This window comes from Triticum aestivum, chromosome 4B, assembly GCF_018294505.1.
Source record: "Triticum aestivum cultivar Chinese Spring chromosome 4B, IWGSC CS RefSeq v2.1, whole genome shotgun sequence".
NCBI classification, from domain to species: Eukaryota; Viridiplantae; Streptophyta; class Magnoliopsida; order Poales; family Poaceae; genus Triticum; species Triticum aestivum.
Genome location: NC_057804.1, coordinates 661770989 through 661788908, shown reverse-complemented (window position 1 = coordinate 661788908; position 17920 = coordinate 661770989). Strand labels below are relative to the sequence as shown.

The window sequence follows — 17920 nt, the reverse complement described above, 5'->3', positions numbered from 1 at the left end:
GGGACACGACCGCCGGCGACCGCTCTTCAAGGTGGATTCCGACGAGAGCTTCAGAGCGGCCAGTAGCCGGCCGGCAACCATCCCTGCTGCGTCGAGGTCATCATCGCGGCCTCTTCGCCACCACGACCGGAAGGTGTTCGACTTTTTGCCATCAAAGGTATGGACAGTGGAGACGAGTTTTTCTTTCATCACTTCCTTTGTTCGTCGGACGATTCATCGTCGGATGATGAAGATCTTGTGGTGGCTGCACTGGTCGTTCATGACCATATTCAACGACAGCTTCCTTGGTACAGGGGGTCACTCCCTGGCCGTGCTCCCAACCTGAACCGCAATAGGGAGAGAGGCCACGCCCTACTTTACGCCGATTACTTTGCCAACACCCCGCTCTTCAAGCAGGATAAACTTCGTCGCCGTTTTCGTATGGCAAGGCATGTGTTCAATCGTATCCGAGAGGGAGTGGTTGCTCATGACCCATACTTCGAGTGCAAGACGGATGCCCTTGGCAAGCTTGGGTTCTCCTCTTATCAGAAATGCACCGCGACCATCCGCATGCTTGCATATGGTATTCCAGGCGATCTGGTGGACGAGTATGTGCATATGAGTGAGACAACATGTCTGATGTCAATGTATAAGTTTTGCCAGGCCGTGATCGAGGTGTTTGGCCCAGAGTAGTTGAGACAGCCAACTGCCGCTGATACAGAGAGATTGTTGGCGACCAACGCAGCTAGAGGCTTTCCAGGCATGCTTGGTAGCATAGATTGTATGCATTGGGAGTGGAAGAACTGTTCATTTGCTTGGCAGGGCCAGTACAAGGGGCATGTTAACGGATGCACTGTCATATTAGAAGCGGTGGCATCGCAAGATCTTTGGATATGGCATTCTTTTTTCGGCATGGCAGGTTCTCACAATGATATCAACGTGCTGCAACGCTCTCCAGTCTTCGCAAGGCTTGCAGAAGGCCACTCCCCACCTGTCAACTTTGAGATCAACGGCCACCAGTACAACAAGGGATACTATCTAGCAGATGATATATATCCTCAATGGTCAACTTTTGTGAAGACAATCTCGAAACCCCAAGGTGAGAAGAGAAAGAGATTTGCCCAAATGCAAGAGAGCGTTAGAAAAGATGTGGAACGTGCTTTTAGTGTGCTTCAATCCCGGTGGGGTATCGTTCGAAACCCTGCACTGTCATGGGATGAAAGGAAGCTTTGGGAGGTGATGAATGCTTGTGTGATTATGCACAACATGATCGTCGAGGACGAGCGTGATGAGAGTATCTTCGACCAATGATTTGATTATCAAGGTGAAAATATTGAGCCCCTGCACCAAGACCCGACCAGATTTGAAGAGTTTGTCCAATTCCACCGTGAGATGCGTGATTGGCACACTCATTTGAATCTTCAAAATGACTTGGTTGAGCACGTCTGGGATCACAATGGCAATCAATAGATGTATTCGTCCAATTTAGGTTCAGTCAAGACAATTTCGATTTGGTTGTAAAACTATTTTATTGAAGATAATTTCAGTTGAGTTTTAAAACTATTATAATTTTCAGACAAATATTTGGCTTGGGAACTAGTTTTGATGCAATTTGGGCATTTTTGGCCCTGACGGATAGGATGGGGCAAATGGATGCGGCCGCGCGCTGGGCGCACGTCCACCGTATCCCAGGACAGGCCCGGACACGACCCCAAATCGCTACCCAAACGGACAGAATCCGGACAAAACGGACGTCCTTTTGGGGTCGTGCGGTGGAGTTGGCCTCACGTAGGCATCCGTCCTGGTAGTAGCTAGAAAATGCGTTAACACCTCTGTGGCATCGGCCCTGGTAGTAGCTAGTCTGTACGCTGTCAACCTTGGCGTTGCATGCTACCCATGCCACCAACGTACAATGAATCAGCGATGGAGGAGAATCTTGAAGCATTGATGTCCTACCGGCATCCGACGTGCAGCAGTGTGCAATTTTGGAAGTGAAAGGACAGCCGCCGTTGTAGTGACACGAGGTGCTTCAAAGACAAACACCAGAGTAACTTCTGCATACGATGATTGATGCACTCTGAAAAAGATGATGCTGCAAGGGTCGGCTGGCTGCTACCGGCATCAGTGTGAGGCCGCGAGGCAGTGTTGCCATGCTGGACGTTGGTCTTTGCGATACCTGACTGCTTTAACGGTTGGGGCGATGATATGAGGTGTGTTGTGACGGCCCTGGCGATGACGCGACGACATACTTCGAACGTTTGTGGTGTGTTGCGACGACATCATGACATCTTCAAGGATGTTGCGGCAGCTTGCTTCGACCGCCGCATCGATGGAGTGTGGCGTGTTGTGACGCTCGACGTTAACACAACGACATGCTTGGAACACCCGTGGCGGGCTTTGACGGCATGTTTCAATGGCTGAAGTGATGCTATGCAATGGCCGTGGCGATGGCGTGACGACATGCTTCGAACGCTTGTGGTGTCTTGCCACGACATCATGTCTTCTTCAAAGATGTTGCGGCGGCTTGCTTCGACCGCGCGTCGATGCGACCGGGCATGTTGTGACACTCGGCGTTAGCACAACGACATGCTTTGAACACCCGTGGCGTGCTTCGATGGCTGCGACAATGCTGCGGCGACGTGCTTCAATGGACGAAATGATGCTATGAGGCATGCTGCAGCGACCGCGACGATGGCGCGACGGCGTGCTTTGAATGCCCATGGTGTGCCTTGATGGTCGCGACGGTAAGCTTCGACAGCCACGACGATATTGTGATGTCGTGCTTCGAACAATGACGATGGACATGGCTGCTTCGATGACGGTGCGACGGCGTGCTTCGACGGCCGCCTGATGGCGACGGCGGCCCGGCTACCCGGTGATATTGCAATGGTGTGCTTCGAAGACAGCGGCCGCGGCGAACACGCTACATCTGAAAGCAACCTTTGAATCAATGAGCTTGATAGTACCAAATCAAAACCGATACCCACGTTCAACGTCCAGAACTGTTTCTACCAAGTGACGAACAGACGGCGCCTTGGACTACCTTCGATCAGCACACGACTACAGGTAACCGAAGATGGTCCCGACCTTTTTTTTTTTTGCATGGAAGATGGTCACGATTGAAGAAGCCAAAGTAGCTACGTACTCCCTTCATTTACTTATATAAGGCCACTATGGAATATATATTTTGCATCTATACTACAAGGCCACTAATAGTAATCGAGACATAATTAATAATATTTTCTCGGTGAGTACTACAGGTTAGGAAACCGACGAAGGGTGGGCTACCTTCGCGCGTGGTCACACATACGCGCTCTGTGCCACACGATAGCATCGGCAATGCTACACACACGGGCATCATTTTACAGGATTCACGGAGAGACTGAGGTGGGTATTTTTGATTGGGTGAAAATCAGGGTGAGGGGCCCCGCCCCAGCTGAAAATCAGGGGGGCAAGTTTTATTAGTTGAAAAGATCCCGTAATAGCCAGTAAGAGCCCGTAAGTCTAGCATTTTCGCGATAACATTGGATCTGACGGCGCTGGACGCGGATGATGAACGCAAGAAATCATCCGGCTGCTTTTAAGCATTTTCCTAATAATAATTGCAATTAAATTGGGAAAGTCAGCTGTTGGAGTATTAATTATGATTGCAATTAAATTGGGAAGGTCATCTGCGGGAGTAATAATAGATTATAAAGCTCTCCGAGTGGTTAGGCTGGTCATAGTGGAGAGTAACTTAGACTAGTAACATACATATGTTACTAGTCTATGTTACTACCTTCATAGTGGGTAGTGTCATAGGTGTGGTAACATAGTTGCCTTCATTTATTACTTTGTAGACTCATTATGCATTGGAAATCGCTATGTGATGGTAACATATTATGTTACTCTATTTGTCTCTCTCCTCATTAACTACTTGCCACATCACCAATTTAGTTTATGTGGCATCTATGTTACTACCTATGTTACTCCCACTATGACCAGCCTTAGGCTAAAAACAAATCTTGAGAATCTCAAACATGGGGCTTTATTTTGACGAGTATGCAATCTGTCTTTTAGTGTGAGGAATGCGATTAATAGAGAAATTTTTGTGTGAGGCATGCTGTGGTGTTATCCTGATGTGTCGTGCTTGTTGTTGCGTGTGTGCTGATTGGTATGGGAGAAGAAAAGAAATGGAGAAGCAGAGGTGTTGCTTGTATGTGCTACCGTCGGGGCCAATTTTGGAGCACTTTTTTTATGGTAATATTTTCAAAAAAGATGTAACTGAGTCCAAAAGCAAAGTCCGCGAGTAATCCTGGCCTAGTAACGAGTTCAAACTTGCCCGTCTGGCTGCCCGAACCTATGCTACCCCGACGGCTGCCCCGCCGCCCGTCCCTTCTTCCCCATCTTCTTCGTGACCAAAGTCCACGAGTCCGGCAAAAAAACCGACAAAGTAACATGCGGTCGGCTTACCTTCGGGATCGGACCGATCCATGGTTTGACCCGCGGCGCTGGCGAGCTCCTAGGGTCGTCTCGACGGCTCCTGGAGATCTTGGCCACGCCCGCGATCTTGCCGCCCCTCGGACGGCATCTCCGATGGATTCCGCGACGCCACAAACGATGCCGCCTCCTGAACCACCACACCCGATGACGGCTCGTCCACATCATCTTCTTCCTGCTCCGTGGGGACCCAGAATCGGCCTCCAATCCATGGATGCGGCTTTGCCTTAGCAAGTTCAGATGACAAGTCGACGAACTTGATCAGATCCGCCTTGATCTTCTGTACCTGCACAATCTGAGAAACAAAAACCTCAAACACATCAATGATCAAACAAAAACTCTTTTATCATTGATGTGATGGTGAAGAAGAGGGCGCTACTGCTACGAGAGAGAAGGGAGAGAGAGGCGTAGTGTCTGTGAGTGAGACGTACTACCTCCGTTCAGGTTTATTAGGCCCTGAGACCAAAACTCAGGTAGCAAGGCAACCTATTGATTGTGCATGCAAGATTAGAAATAAATCACACGCATTAAGGCCCCGTTTGATAACAAAGTATTTTCTAAGTATTTTGAGAATACTACAGTATTTTATATTACCATAGTTTTATTTACAATGAGCTGTTTGGTTGCCCCTAACAACTGTGCTTTTAATATTGTAGTACTGGGCAAACTGCAGTTTTTTCTCTGCATAAAAAAAACCCCAAACCTCTTTTTAAAAAACAGAGCTGCTGAGTGCTAAAACACAACGGCTAAACAACAAAATTTACAACGGTATGTGGCAACGACCAAATAGGTTCTATGTATTGTGGATACTCCAAAATATTCTATTTTGATAACTGTAGTTTTTTATACTTTGGTTTATATAATACTTTGCTATCAAACGTAGCCTAAACGTTGAATACCTTGGAGGTGGAAACTGCCCTATAAGAGCGCTCCTTGCATGCTAGCCACCAGCAAATATCTCGGCTACGTGACAAATTATGGAGAAAAGCACAACATGCATTGGCTAGATAACCCGCGGAATTAAAACTGAATTGATTAGCAGGCATAGAGATCGTTTTTACTACATCAATCGAGGGAGGGGACTTAGAATAAGGGACGTCAATAGATTATTTACGGGCCTAATAAGTCCGGATGGAGGGAGTAGGCACCAGCAAAAATCTTGGCTACGTGACCCATTATGAAGAAAAAGCACAACATGCATTGGCTAGATAACCCGCGGAATTAAAACTGAATTGATTCGCATCTTGTAGCAAAATAAAAAATAAGAGAGAGGAAGTGGCTGCTACATTGGCCAATCAACGCTAGAGTTGGCATTGGATATTCCTTCATACGAACTGAAAAAAAGAAATGTCCAGGCAAACAGTGCCTGTCTTTTTTCAAAACTAGCATGGTTTTTACAACAATTTCGAAAATTAGCAGTGGTAACAAGTTATTTGCAAAATTAGCACCCCGTCGGCCTCCCATTGGCCGAAGAGTGGCTCTTCGGCCAGCCGTTGACCGAAGAGGGCACTTCTGCCTCCCGTTGGCCGAAGTGTGCCCCAACTAGGCCGAAAAGGACTCTTCAGCTTCCCATAGGCCGAAGAACACTCTTTGGTCAACCGTAGGCCGAAGAGTCCCCGGGCCTCACCTTTTCGCGTGAACAGGTGACCGAAGTTGCATGGTCGCGCTCTTCTGCTTACTGTAGGCCGAAGAGGTGCCTGGTTGAGAAGGCGATGGCTGATTCCAGGAAGAGCTCCCTGGTTGTGAAGGAGATGGTTGATGCACAGAGAGGCGTGGTTGCTGCACGGAGTGTCGTGGTTCTGAACGCTGCACAGAGTGTCGTGGTTCTGAACGATGGACAGAGGGACGTGGGGGCCGATGTGCGGGACGAGGAATGACAACATCCGTAGATCGCCTACATGTAAGTGATGCGTAAATCCCTCTTAACTTCTCATCCATACGCCTCAACCATGAGAGGTGCTCTGGCTGTGGGATAGTATCCCCCCTCTCAACCTGCCGCATTAAAGCGGAAACCTCCTCTCGCGCCTGGACTGTCAAGTCACTCTGCACATGAAGAGTTAACCCATTGTATATGATAAGGTTATGATAGAACTACACATATGAGAAGCATGACACGTACCGCGTGGTGTCTCGTTCCCACAACAGAGGTAGTTGGGTACATATCGCTGGTCAGAGGGGCTTCAATCTGATCAGGAGCAGCTGATGGAACCAAGTAGATCCTCGTTGTATGCCGGTAAGTTTGTAAATACAACCCAAACTTGTCCCAGTCAAAGGGCCCAACCTCATTCCAGATATTTGTCGGTGCCGTAGTCCATTCTTGAACGTAAGGGCTAATGCTCTGAAGCCAAACAGCCATGGACTTGTTTCCTCCTACGCGACTGTACCTGAGATTGACAGATTAATCAGATTGACATGCGCGTTGCATGGTTAGATATATTCTGAATGTAGTGCTAACAACTTTAATATTATTACTTACTTGTGAACGTGGTCTGGTATCCGTGGAATATCTGGAATTGCAGGCTCTTGACATAGACCAAACTGTCTCATCACCCTATGAAGAGCCATCTCCTCAACCATCACGTCGAACACCAACTTTGCCTTGGTCATCCAGTAGTGCCGATCTCTAGTGCATAAGGCAGAGATCCCAACTGGATACCTGGATGTTATAGTCTGATACGAGTAGGGCTCCCTGATAACTTGATCCTCGTGCAAACTATCAAACTGCACCGTGAAGGACGGGTAGCAGCCCTTCACCTGGGTATGTGCAAACTGTCTCTGTACATGACAACAAATTTACATTAGTAATACTATTGCACAGCAAAAATAATCGAAGGAATTACATAATTTAAAACTACCTCTCTCCGTGCCCAAACAGATCCCATAGTAGGCAAGTCACCGATAGCAGGCACGTAAGCCCCTGCCATGTCCTCCAACCCAAACGGTGTGTCAATGGAGACATAGGGTCGTCCAATAGGGAATCTCTCGTAAGACCAGAGCTGCAACAATAGTGGACATCCAACCAGACCTGACTTTCTAGACTTCAATAAGCAACCTTTGCACAAGCCTCTATACGTAGCTGCTAACACGGTAGAACCAAAACTCCTCTGGACAATATCCGCAGGGCAACGTGCGTCAGCTATCTCTCGTGCAATACCGATGAATCGTGCATCAATAGTGGTCACGTGGTTCTCCGTGAACATCGTCTTGCCGAACAACCATAGAATATATGCCTCTAGGGATCGATCAATCTGTGCGTCTGACAAATCTACTGCGGGGTATCCTAATGAGACAATCTACATAGAAAACATACAATTGTGTGAACGATGTACTATTGGTAACTAAAAAAACATAGTCATGTGGCCACGAAGGTTACCTGAAACTGGCTCAACCACCTAAAACATGGCCCGTGAGGATCATCGTTTAAGCCCGTAGCAGTTGGCACCGCAGCTAGAAAACGGGCCTGCATATTTGCAAGCCAGCCAGGTTCTGCCTCTAAAGGACCTATGGCATCACCGGCCAAAGGTAATCCCAACAAGTAGGAGACATCCTGTAAAGTAGGCGCCATCTCTCCCCAGGGAAAGTGAAAGGTGTGTGTCTCTGGTCTCCATCTATCTACTAAGCAAGTAAGGAGTGACCTGTCGTAAGAGAATCGTTTCACTTGCCTCTTTTTCAACTGCATTGGTTCACCTGCCTCATCCAAGTTCGGATGGTCAACCCACTCTTCCAACGTACCCTCAACCAGCCGTGCCAAGGGTAGAAGTCCAGCCCAACTTAACCTAAAAAAAAGAGAATGTAGCATGAAAAGTAAGTAATTATATGTTTCAATACCTATGTCAAACATGTAAGGCACTATATGTATCAATACCTATCAACCCATGAAGGGTGTATCATCCAGTTAGTCTTCGGGGTGCGAGTGACCAAAACGTCTAAGTTCTTGCCCCCTTGCATAAGTGCAGCCCGGTGACCTCTATCAATCGTACCATTAAGCAACGGATACAAAGATATATCTGCAATCAAAACATAGTCCAGACATTGCAAATTAATACATAGTTCAGACATACAAAGTAAAACATAGTTCAGTCGACATTACAAATTAATACATAGTTCGGACATACAAAGTAAAATATAGTCCAGCCGACATTACAAATTAATACATAGTTCAGACATTGCAAAATAAAACATAGTCCAGACGATATTACAAATTAAAACATTCTCCCCCACATTATATAGCTTCTGAGTTATTCCTTCCTCGTCCTCCCCTTCGGCCTCGACTGCCACGACCACGTCCGCCTCTTGCTCCTGTTGTTGCAGCCGTCGATGTGGAAGCACTCGTTGATGTGGAAGCACCATCTTTGTTCAGGTCAGGACAATATTTCATCCTATGCCCATAAGCCGCGCATAGCAAACATTGTCTGGTTGCTCCACCAGCTTCAGATTGGTCCATATCATTTCGGATTCGACGGGCCTTACGTCGACCCCTGCTTGTTCGCCGAAGTTCTGGATCCGAGATGTATACTCTCTCACCGTCGTTAACCTTGTTGAAATTGCCAACGACTCTAAACCCTGTCATCTCACCGGTCCATGTGTTCAGTACAGCCTCTTTTAAGTAGTATGGCGACACAAAGGAGATGGCAGCCAACTCAATCTGGCCACAGGCAGCTAACACATGTGAGCAAGGCAGGTGCAACAACTTTGGTTTGTTGCATGTACACTCACACGTTGGATAAAATTCCGTTCCAATTTTTACCTCATGCGTCTTCACCTCATTCGCAGAACCAAAACCATCGGTAGGTAGCTGAACCTCATACCTCCTTTCCTGATTACCTACGAGTCTCACAGTGTGCTTCTTTGCTTTCTCTATCTTCTCTGCCATATACTTCATGACACGGCTACAGTAAGGTGTGTTCTGATTATCTATAATATGGTTCTTTGCTAACTCGTGTCGGTCTCTGAAATATCTCAAAGTGCCATGGAATACAGCCTCCACAATAGCTGTGAGTGGCAATGCTCTATTCCCTCTGAGTACAAAGTTATACACCTCTGCAAGGTTGGTTGTCATGTGGCCATACCTAGCTCCATGGGTGTCATGCAACAAAGACCAATTCACGGGAGGCTCTTTCTCTATCCACTCTGAAAAATCCTTTATTGCCCTCCCCTTCTTTCTCTTAGTATTAGGAGGGTCAATTGCTGGCAAGTCACAGAGACCAACTGGCTCCTCTAGCTCCACCATGAGTGTTGCTAATTGTTGTTGGTCCTTTTCCATTTTCTTCCTGGCACGGACCTGCTTCTTAGTAAACTCATCAAGTTTTGACCAAATAAATTGGTATTTACGCTCCTGGTTCTGCTTGCACAATTTTTTAAACAAGTTCATCAACCGCTTGTTCTTAAACTGTGAGAAAAAGTTAGCCCCAAGATGGCGCATGCACCACCGGCTCTGCAAATCCTTCCAAGGTGTTGGTTCGTCTACTGTTGGATTCCTTAGTGTCTTCACAGCCTTCAATATACCAGCATGCCTATCATGAATGACACACACGTTTGGTCGATCCTTCACGATGGCAATTTTCACTTGCCGAAAGAACCACACCCAGCTCAGAAAGTTCTCACCCTCCACAAATGCCATGGCAAGTGGAATGATTTGATTGTTTCCATCCACGCCAATGGCAGTCAGGATTTGCCCTTTGTACTGACACCAGTCAGGAATGTACCATCCACAAACATCACAGGAGGACAATGCCGGAAAGCTTCAATGCACATAGCGAAAGAGAAGAATACTCGTTTCAACACCTTGAAACCTGGTATACTCAGCAACCTTGTATGTTGTACGTTAACATAAGTGCCGGGATTCCTCTCCTTCAGTACATCCAGGAGACGGACAACATTATCATATGAGTCAAAGAACGTCCCAAACCTTTCCTCCATAGTCTTCTGCTTAGCCCTCCAAGCCTTCCCATAACGAATGTCATAATTCCATCTGACCTTCACTGCTGTCTGGATGTGTTTTGCTTCCATATCTTTTTTCTCCACTATCTCAGTATACATGAGTTGCGCAATGAGAGTTGAAGTCGGGTTTGGATGACGAACCAACAAGTTTTTCCTCACACAATTATGTGGGACCACATTCGTGACAACCCAGTGGATGTTATACTTCGGCACGTGCCCGTGCACCTTCGCAGGACAACCTGTTTCAACACACTTCACGGTATAGTTTGTTGGGTTTGATCTGTCTGTCCGGAAAACCCTCTGAGTAGACATAGCCCACTTTATCACTGCATACTTCAATTTTTTCTTTATATCAAACATAGCCCCTATCTGGACTTGGTTCAGATTACATTGCCATGGAGTCTCATGGCCATCGTTCACAGTAAGGCCGGTGGATATGTCCTGATTCCATGCAGAAGGAATCGGTACCTCCACTTCATCCTCAGAATTTTCAGAATCCAGATCCTCTGCATATCCATCATCGTTCTCTTCCTCCATCACCCTCTGCATTTCATCGCCTTCCTCATCCCCATCAGCAACACCAGAACCAGCTAATATTATCGACTGAATATTCTGCCCAGTATCATGACCACAAACATTGTCCAGCATGTAGTCTGAATCCTTCTCGGTTTGGCTAGGATCCACATCCGGTGGCTGTGACCCGGATAAATGAATCTCGTTAGCAACTCGACTACCCTGGCCGGGTTCATACCCCACATGGAGTTGTACGGTATTCTCCTCCTTCGCCACTGGCTGCACTAGGACATATGGGTGGATTCTTCGGTCTCGGCAACGACTTAACAGGGTCAACCAATGCTGGCTCCTATCTATCGGCATCAACTCCCACTTGACATTTTTACAGGATTTGGTCCACAATGCATGAATACTGACGGAACATACTTCAGAATCCAACCCAAAACTAGTAGTCAACCAGTGCTTCAACTGTCTAATGTCCACTCTGTCCGGGTCTGAAAGTGTCATGACGCCGTTTTTAAACTCGCTAAGATCAACCCCCAACTCATTATATCGAACATTACCAGGGCCATAGTAAACAGTCAAATTTACTGATACAGACATTTTCACATGTCAGGCATTGCCACCTTCTAATTAATCGCAATGAAAAAATTGTTACCGGCTACACTAACTATCCGCTAAAATGCCAACACAAACCAATTAACACTAATAAAATATGACGCGTGATTATACCTTCGACGCGTGTGGCCACCTCACGAAGAACTTGCACCAACAGACACCACCAACGCCACCCCCTCGGCGGCACGAAGCTGCACCTCCTCCTCACCAGCCAAACCGCCTCCTCCTCCTCAGCCCACCATGGCCTCTCCTCCTCACCCCATCATGACTCCACCTCACTTGTACGCACAAATAGCTATCCCATTGGGAAAAAATGACCGTAGGCCGATGGAGATGGCTACGATCTACCGTTTCTGTGCTTTGGATTCGAAAATAGGTGGAGAAACGAAGAGATCAGCGAGGGGGGCGATGTACAGAGAGGAACGAGAGAGACAGAGGAAGAACAGCGAGAGGAGAAAGAAGATGCCGCTCGGGCCTTATCCGCTACTCTTCGGCCACTGGTAAGCCGAAGACCTCTTCGGTCGCTGGCTGGCCGAAGAGGCCCATCTTCGGTCTCTGGCTGGCCGAAGAGGCCCGTCTTCGGCCCAGTTCGCGCACGCTTCGGCCTGGCTTAACCGAAGACGTGTCTTCGGGCTTCCGCAGGCCGAAAAGGTCCACTTCGGCCAACCGTTGACCGACGGGCCGCTAGTTTTGCAAATAACGTATCGACACTGCTAGTTTCTGAAATTGCTATAAAAAACGTGCTACTTTTGAAAAAAAAATCGCCTGTCCAGGCAAACCACAGGCCTAGTCGAGACTCGAGAGGAACCGCTGTTGCCTCGGTCAAACAAACTTGATTCCTGCACCAGTCTCATGGACGCTGAAGGGATAGATAAAAGGGGGTCGGGACCCCCCGGTGCTACCACACCTTTCGGCCTCTTGAGATGGATTATTTGCTCAAAGTCGTAGCACTGGTTGTCACGGCCTCGGCCATAGCCATCCACCTCTTGAGCCGAGCCAGGAAATGTTGGGGTCCGGCCAACCTGCCCCCTGGCTCCCTAGGACTTCCGGTGATTGGCCAGACCTTCAGCGTCTTCCGAGCCGCGCGCACCAACAGCGGCAACGAGTGGATACATGACCGGATCAAGAGGTACGGGCCGGTTTCCAAGGCATCGGTGTTGTGCAGGCCGACGGTTTTCCTGACGGGCCCGGCGGCCAACAAGTTCATGTTCTTTACCAGCGGGCTGCGGATGGGGACGCCCCGGTCCTTCCAACGTATCTTCGGGGAGAAGAGTATCGTGGACATGCACGGCCAAGATCACCGGCGCATCCGTGGGGCGCTAATGGAGTTCCTCAAGCCGGACATGCTCAGGCGATACACTGGGAGGATTGACGCCAAGGTGAGGCGCCACCTAGAGGAGCACTGGCAAGGCCACACCACCATCACGGTGCTGCCACTCATGAGGGGGTTAACGTTCGACATCACCTCCTCGCTACTCTTCGGCCTTGAGACGGGTGCCACGCGGGACGCGTTCACCCGTGACTTTGGGCGCATGGTCGAGGGTGTTTTTGCCATCCCGATCAACCTTCCCTTCACAACGTTCAGCCGGAGCCTCAAGGCCGGCCGAAGGGCACGACGGCTGCTCGAGGTGATTACAAGTGACAAGAAGGCTAAGCTAGGGCAGGGCAAGGCGTCGCCGAATAGCGACCTCATCAACCGCCTGCTCAGCATGACAGACGACCATGGCGAGCAGCTGCTAACCAATGAGGAGATTCTCGACAACGTCATGTTCGCCCTGGTTGCCAGCCATGAAACCACCTCCATTCTCATGACGTGCATGGTCAGCCACCTCGCCAATGATCCGGCTACCCTCGCCGCCATGGTGCAAGGTAAGTGCCACACCATCGTGTATGCTTTTTTATCTGTACATTATCTCTCTCTCTCTCTCTTTTCATTTTTTTGCTTTGCGGACAGTCATGCATGCATGTTGTGTGTTAATTTCGGGACACGTACAGAGCATGAAGAAATTGCAAGGAACAAGGTTGAAGGAGAGGCTCTCACCTGGGAAGACCTCTCAAAGATGAAGTTCACATGGCAAGTTGCACAGGAGACACTTCGCATCAACCCCCCTGTCTTCGGCACCTCTAGTACAGCACTCGAGGACATCGAGTTCGATGGCTACCACATACCAAAAGGCTGGCAGGTCCTTGCTAATTCTGGCAACTTGCCTAGTTTAGTTTTTTTCTTCTTCTTTTCGACAAAGAAAGCAACACCAAATTGCATGAAAAATGCTAATGCAAACTCTTAGCGTGTATTCAGGTGATTTGGACGGCAATCGCGACGCACATGGACCCGAGCATCTTCCACGAGCCAGCGAAGTTCGACCCATCCAGGTTCCAGAGCCAGTCATCCGTGACGCCACCATGCTCCTTCGTCCCGTTCGGTGGCGGCCCCAGAATATGCCCTGGGATGGAGTTTGCCAAGATGGAAACATTGGTGATGATGCACCACCTGGTGGGACACTTCAGATGGAAGCTTTGCTGCAAGGGGAAGACTTTCATGAGGGTCTCCTTCCCGTCACCACTGGAAGGCCTGCCGATAGAACTCGAGCACATCAATCCGGGTGACCGTCCAGGGTTTACTAAATAAGGAACCGAAGCAGGGTGGTTGCTTATTTTGGAAAGTTGTGTCCTCGCCTTTTTGGTGGGCAGGTAATATGATGTTTGAGTTTTATCAGGGGTTGCTTGTCACCTGTTATGTAAAGTACTAGTATTTTGGTTGAACTCCATAATAAATCGGCATTTATGCATCTTGTATGCGCATGCCAGGTGTAATGTACAAGTAATACATTTCTTTCCTACCGGATTTGAGTTACTAGTTGTCCGTTCACTTCATCTTTTCTCGAAGGGCGATGCTACAAATCAACTGGGCGATAATGAACCAACATGTGTTGTTGAATGGTTAGAAGGACTGTGGTATTCCCAGCTCACCAAGGTTCAAGTCCTCGTGCTCGCATTTATTCCTGAATTTATTTCAAGATTTTCAGCGATGCGCATTCAGTGGAAGGAGACGTTCCCGTCGACGACGAGGTGCCTACGGTGACTTCATAAAATTCAAGATGATATGTCGGCTCAGTCTTTCGAAGGTGCTCATAGAAATAGGGTGTGCGTGCATTCATAGGGATGAGTGTATGCGCGTGTATATGAGCGCTTGCCTCTGTAGTGTGTTCAAAAAAAAAATATAATAGTATTTTTTTCACAAATTTGGCCCTTTTGAGCGACTTGAGGCACATCTGTCCCTTGGGCAAAACTAATTTGGAATCTGACCCTTGGGGTCGGCGCCACATAGCATGACGCCGAAATTGTACATGTCAGCGCCACACTACATGGCGCCGAGATGTACAAATTCGGCATCATGCTATGTGGAGCCGAGCAAATCTAGCCTTTAGGGTTTTTGTGGGCCCATATGAGGTCGGCACCATGTAGCACCACACCGAACTTGTACGTGCCGGCTCCGTGTAGTGTGGCGCCGACATGTATAACTTCGGCTCCATGATACGTGGTGTCGACCTGGGCCAGATTTCAAATTAGTTTTGCCCAAAGGCCAGACGTGCCTCAAGTCGTGCAAAGGGTGCCGATTTGTCAAAAAATACGCGATAATAGTGAAACATCATCCGCCTTGCGAGCCGTCTATCTATAGCCTAGCCAAGTAGCCAGCCTTTCGATTTGACCATCACGTGGGCGCAGATCACCAGCGTATGATTCGGAAAAAGAAAATGCACGCGAGGTTTACCCTACCTGATCTATCCTGTGTGCGGTTGTTCCCTGTGGTGTGCGTGTTGCATCTATGGCTGCACTTTTTGAGCCCACGGCCATGTGCCGACTTTTTGCTGAGCTAGTGAGTTGCATTTTGAAAGAGATGAGAATCAGAAAGAAAAAAGTGTTGTAGATTTGTAATAAAACCTAGAGTGAATTATGTTTTTAACTCCTATTTTGGCATTTTTTACACTAATTACCCTATTTGGGGAAATTTCATCCGTTTTACCCCATTTAACAATTTTTTGACACAATTTACCCTGTTTAAATTTTTGTGAGCATTCTGACCGGTCAGTCATAATTGTTAGGTTCAACTGGCATGCCACGTCAATGGTTTTTCCTGCCTATTTTTCTCACTGCTGAACCGAGCCACGCAACATCTCCCGACCGGCTCGGCCCGGTGGCAGTCGTCTGCGTCACGTCCAACGCACAATGCCAAAGTTGGCTGCACGCGACACTCGCCTCCCGTAGCTTCTTGTTTGCGTTGCTCGCCCCCAATCAAACACGCAAACTGATTTCCGTATAAGCATCAAATTCCTATAGCATGTTCATCATGCCTGCATCATTTGTTAACTCAACCATGGAGTTCCCGTTGGCCACCTTCTTCTGGTAATAAACGTTGTCCTAAGGGTTGGAACCCAACTCCTTGATCTTATCCATTATATTAAAATAACTAATGAAATCCCTCTCAATCATCTCTAGCTTTGGAATCTTTTATCAACGGACATGTAAAATATGCCTAACACTCCACATCTTGGTTGCCATCCGCTTTGTCCAACAAAAATAAAAATGAATTAGTGGCTGCAATCATAATAAATCATAATCTACTCTAATAAGATAAATACACATGGTATAGCCCTGGTCGCCGGAAGTCCTCCATGATCGCCTTCAATCTTGAGTTGATGCGACCGTGACGGCCAATATTTTGTTACCATGGCAACTGTTTCAAAAACATTGCCGTGACGGCAATCTCAGAAAACGTTGCCGTAGCTACCATTTTAGAAAATGTTGCCGTGACATCAAAATCTGAAATTCCGTCGTGGTCTCCTCATCCCGCACCTGGTACACCTTCTCCTCGTCGGGGTCCTCCGTATACGTTTTGCCACCATGACTTGTAGCCTATTTCTAAGATATTTACATTAAGGCGGCAATCCCGTGTCTCCAGGAGGAGAACCGTAAAGACCATTGTTAAGGTAATTAACCAAGGCTTTCAATTCTATATAGCTTGGTCAAGCTCATGGCACGGTGTGCAGCATATTCTTTGCTTGTTACACTAGCTAGGCACGTCAGTTCATAGTCAATGCAAAACACACATGATTAGATTGTTAAATATGTTTATATCGCATATATTGTTAGGACGTTTCCTAACCGTCACGTCTCATATTTCTTGTAAAGATGAGGACGTGTGCACCTCTTTACATCATATATACGTGTGATTGCACCTAATCAATACATCGGGAGTTGCATCACCAACCTGGTATTAGATACCTCCTGATTCCAACCCTAACTTCCGTCCCGTGGCCTCCGCCAATGCCCTCTTGCCGCCGCCGCCAATTTTCTAGCCGCATCCACCTTCCCCCTTCCTAGTCGCCGCACCCCCTCTCCCTCCGATGTCCTCATCCTCCACCCACCCGTAGCCACCGGTGCGCTACCCCCTTATTCCTTCCTCCACCTCGCAGCCGCCGCACCTTTTACCGTCGCCGCTGCCTCCCTTCCCCTCCTCTAAACCCTACCCGTAGCCGCGGGATCCCCTTGCCGCTGATGCCCTAACCCATCAAGCCTACCTTCTCACGGCAGCCTCCACCCCACTCCCTCCCAAGATATCCGCGACATCAACATCTTTGATTCTGTTCCAGTTTGCCTAGATCAATCCAACTCCACCTACTACGCCAGGAAGACCTATTTCTCCTTGGTCTTCCACGAGTACTACCTCCATTACCATATCGACGGCTCCGTCGACTCCAATCTTGCGAAGGGGGATGCCGAGTGGATGGCCATCGACGCCACTCTCATTTGTTGGTTCTACCTCATCATCTCGAAGGACCTCTTCTACACGGTCGTGCACGACGATGATGACAGATATGCCGTATGGACAAAGCTCAATGGCCTCTTCACCGATAACCGGCTCCAGTGCCTAGTTTTTCTTCAACGGGATTTTTTTGGGTGGCATAAGAATGATTCGCTATCGATGATTACTGCATGCGCCTGCAGATGCTCTCCAATGAGTTGGGCGATATCGGCGAGGTGGCTCTGATGATCTGCTCCTCGGCACCATCACCGCAGGCCTCAACGAGAACTTCGACAACATAGCTTCCAACCTCACCTTGCTGCCCTCGCCAACCTTCCACAAGATCGTTGCGAAATTGAGCATGGAGGAACACCCGATGAAACAGGTGAATGCTCGGGCTACTCATACTGCACTCACCGGCGGGACCTCGCACGACGGACTCACACCGTTGCCGCCTGCTTCCCAGCAGTCGCGACACTCTGTCCCGCAGGCGCCTTTCTTCATACCGTAGTCGTACCAGCAACAATAACAGTAGCAGGTGCCGCCCACTCGCCGCGGCGGCCGACGCGGGCGCAAGTACCAACAGCC

General features: G+C 48.3%; 1 protein-coding gene across 1 annotated transcript; it reads left to right on the top strand.

The window, feature by feature from the left end:
• The first annotated feature begins 12448 nt into the window (after positions 1 to 12448).
• On the top strand, positions 12449 to 14383 carry LOC123089752 (taxadiene 5-alpha hydroxylase). The gene is made up of 3 exons (XM_044511343.1): positions 12449 to 13398; positions 13525 to 13712; positions 13829 to 14383. The coding sequence occupies exons 1-3, from the start codon at positions 12453 to 12455 to the stop codon at positions 14156 to 14158; spliced, it is 1464 nt and encodes a 487-aa protein (XP_044367278.1). The 5' UTR covers positions 12449 to 12452; the 3' UTR covers positions 14159 to 14383.
• The last annotated feature ends 3537 nt before the right edge of the window (positions 14384 to 17920 follow it).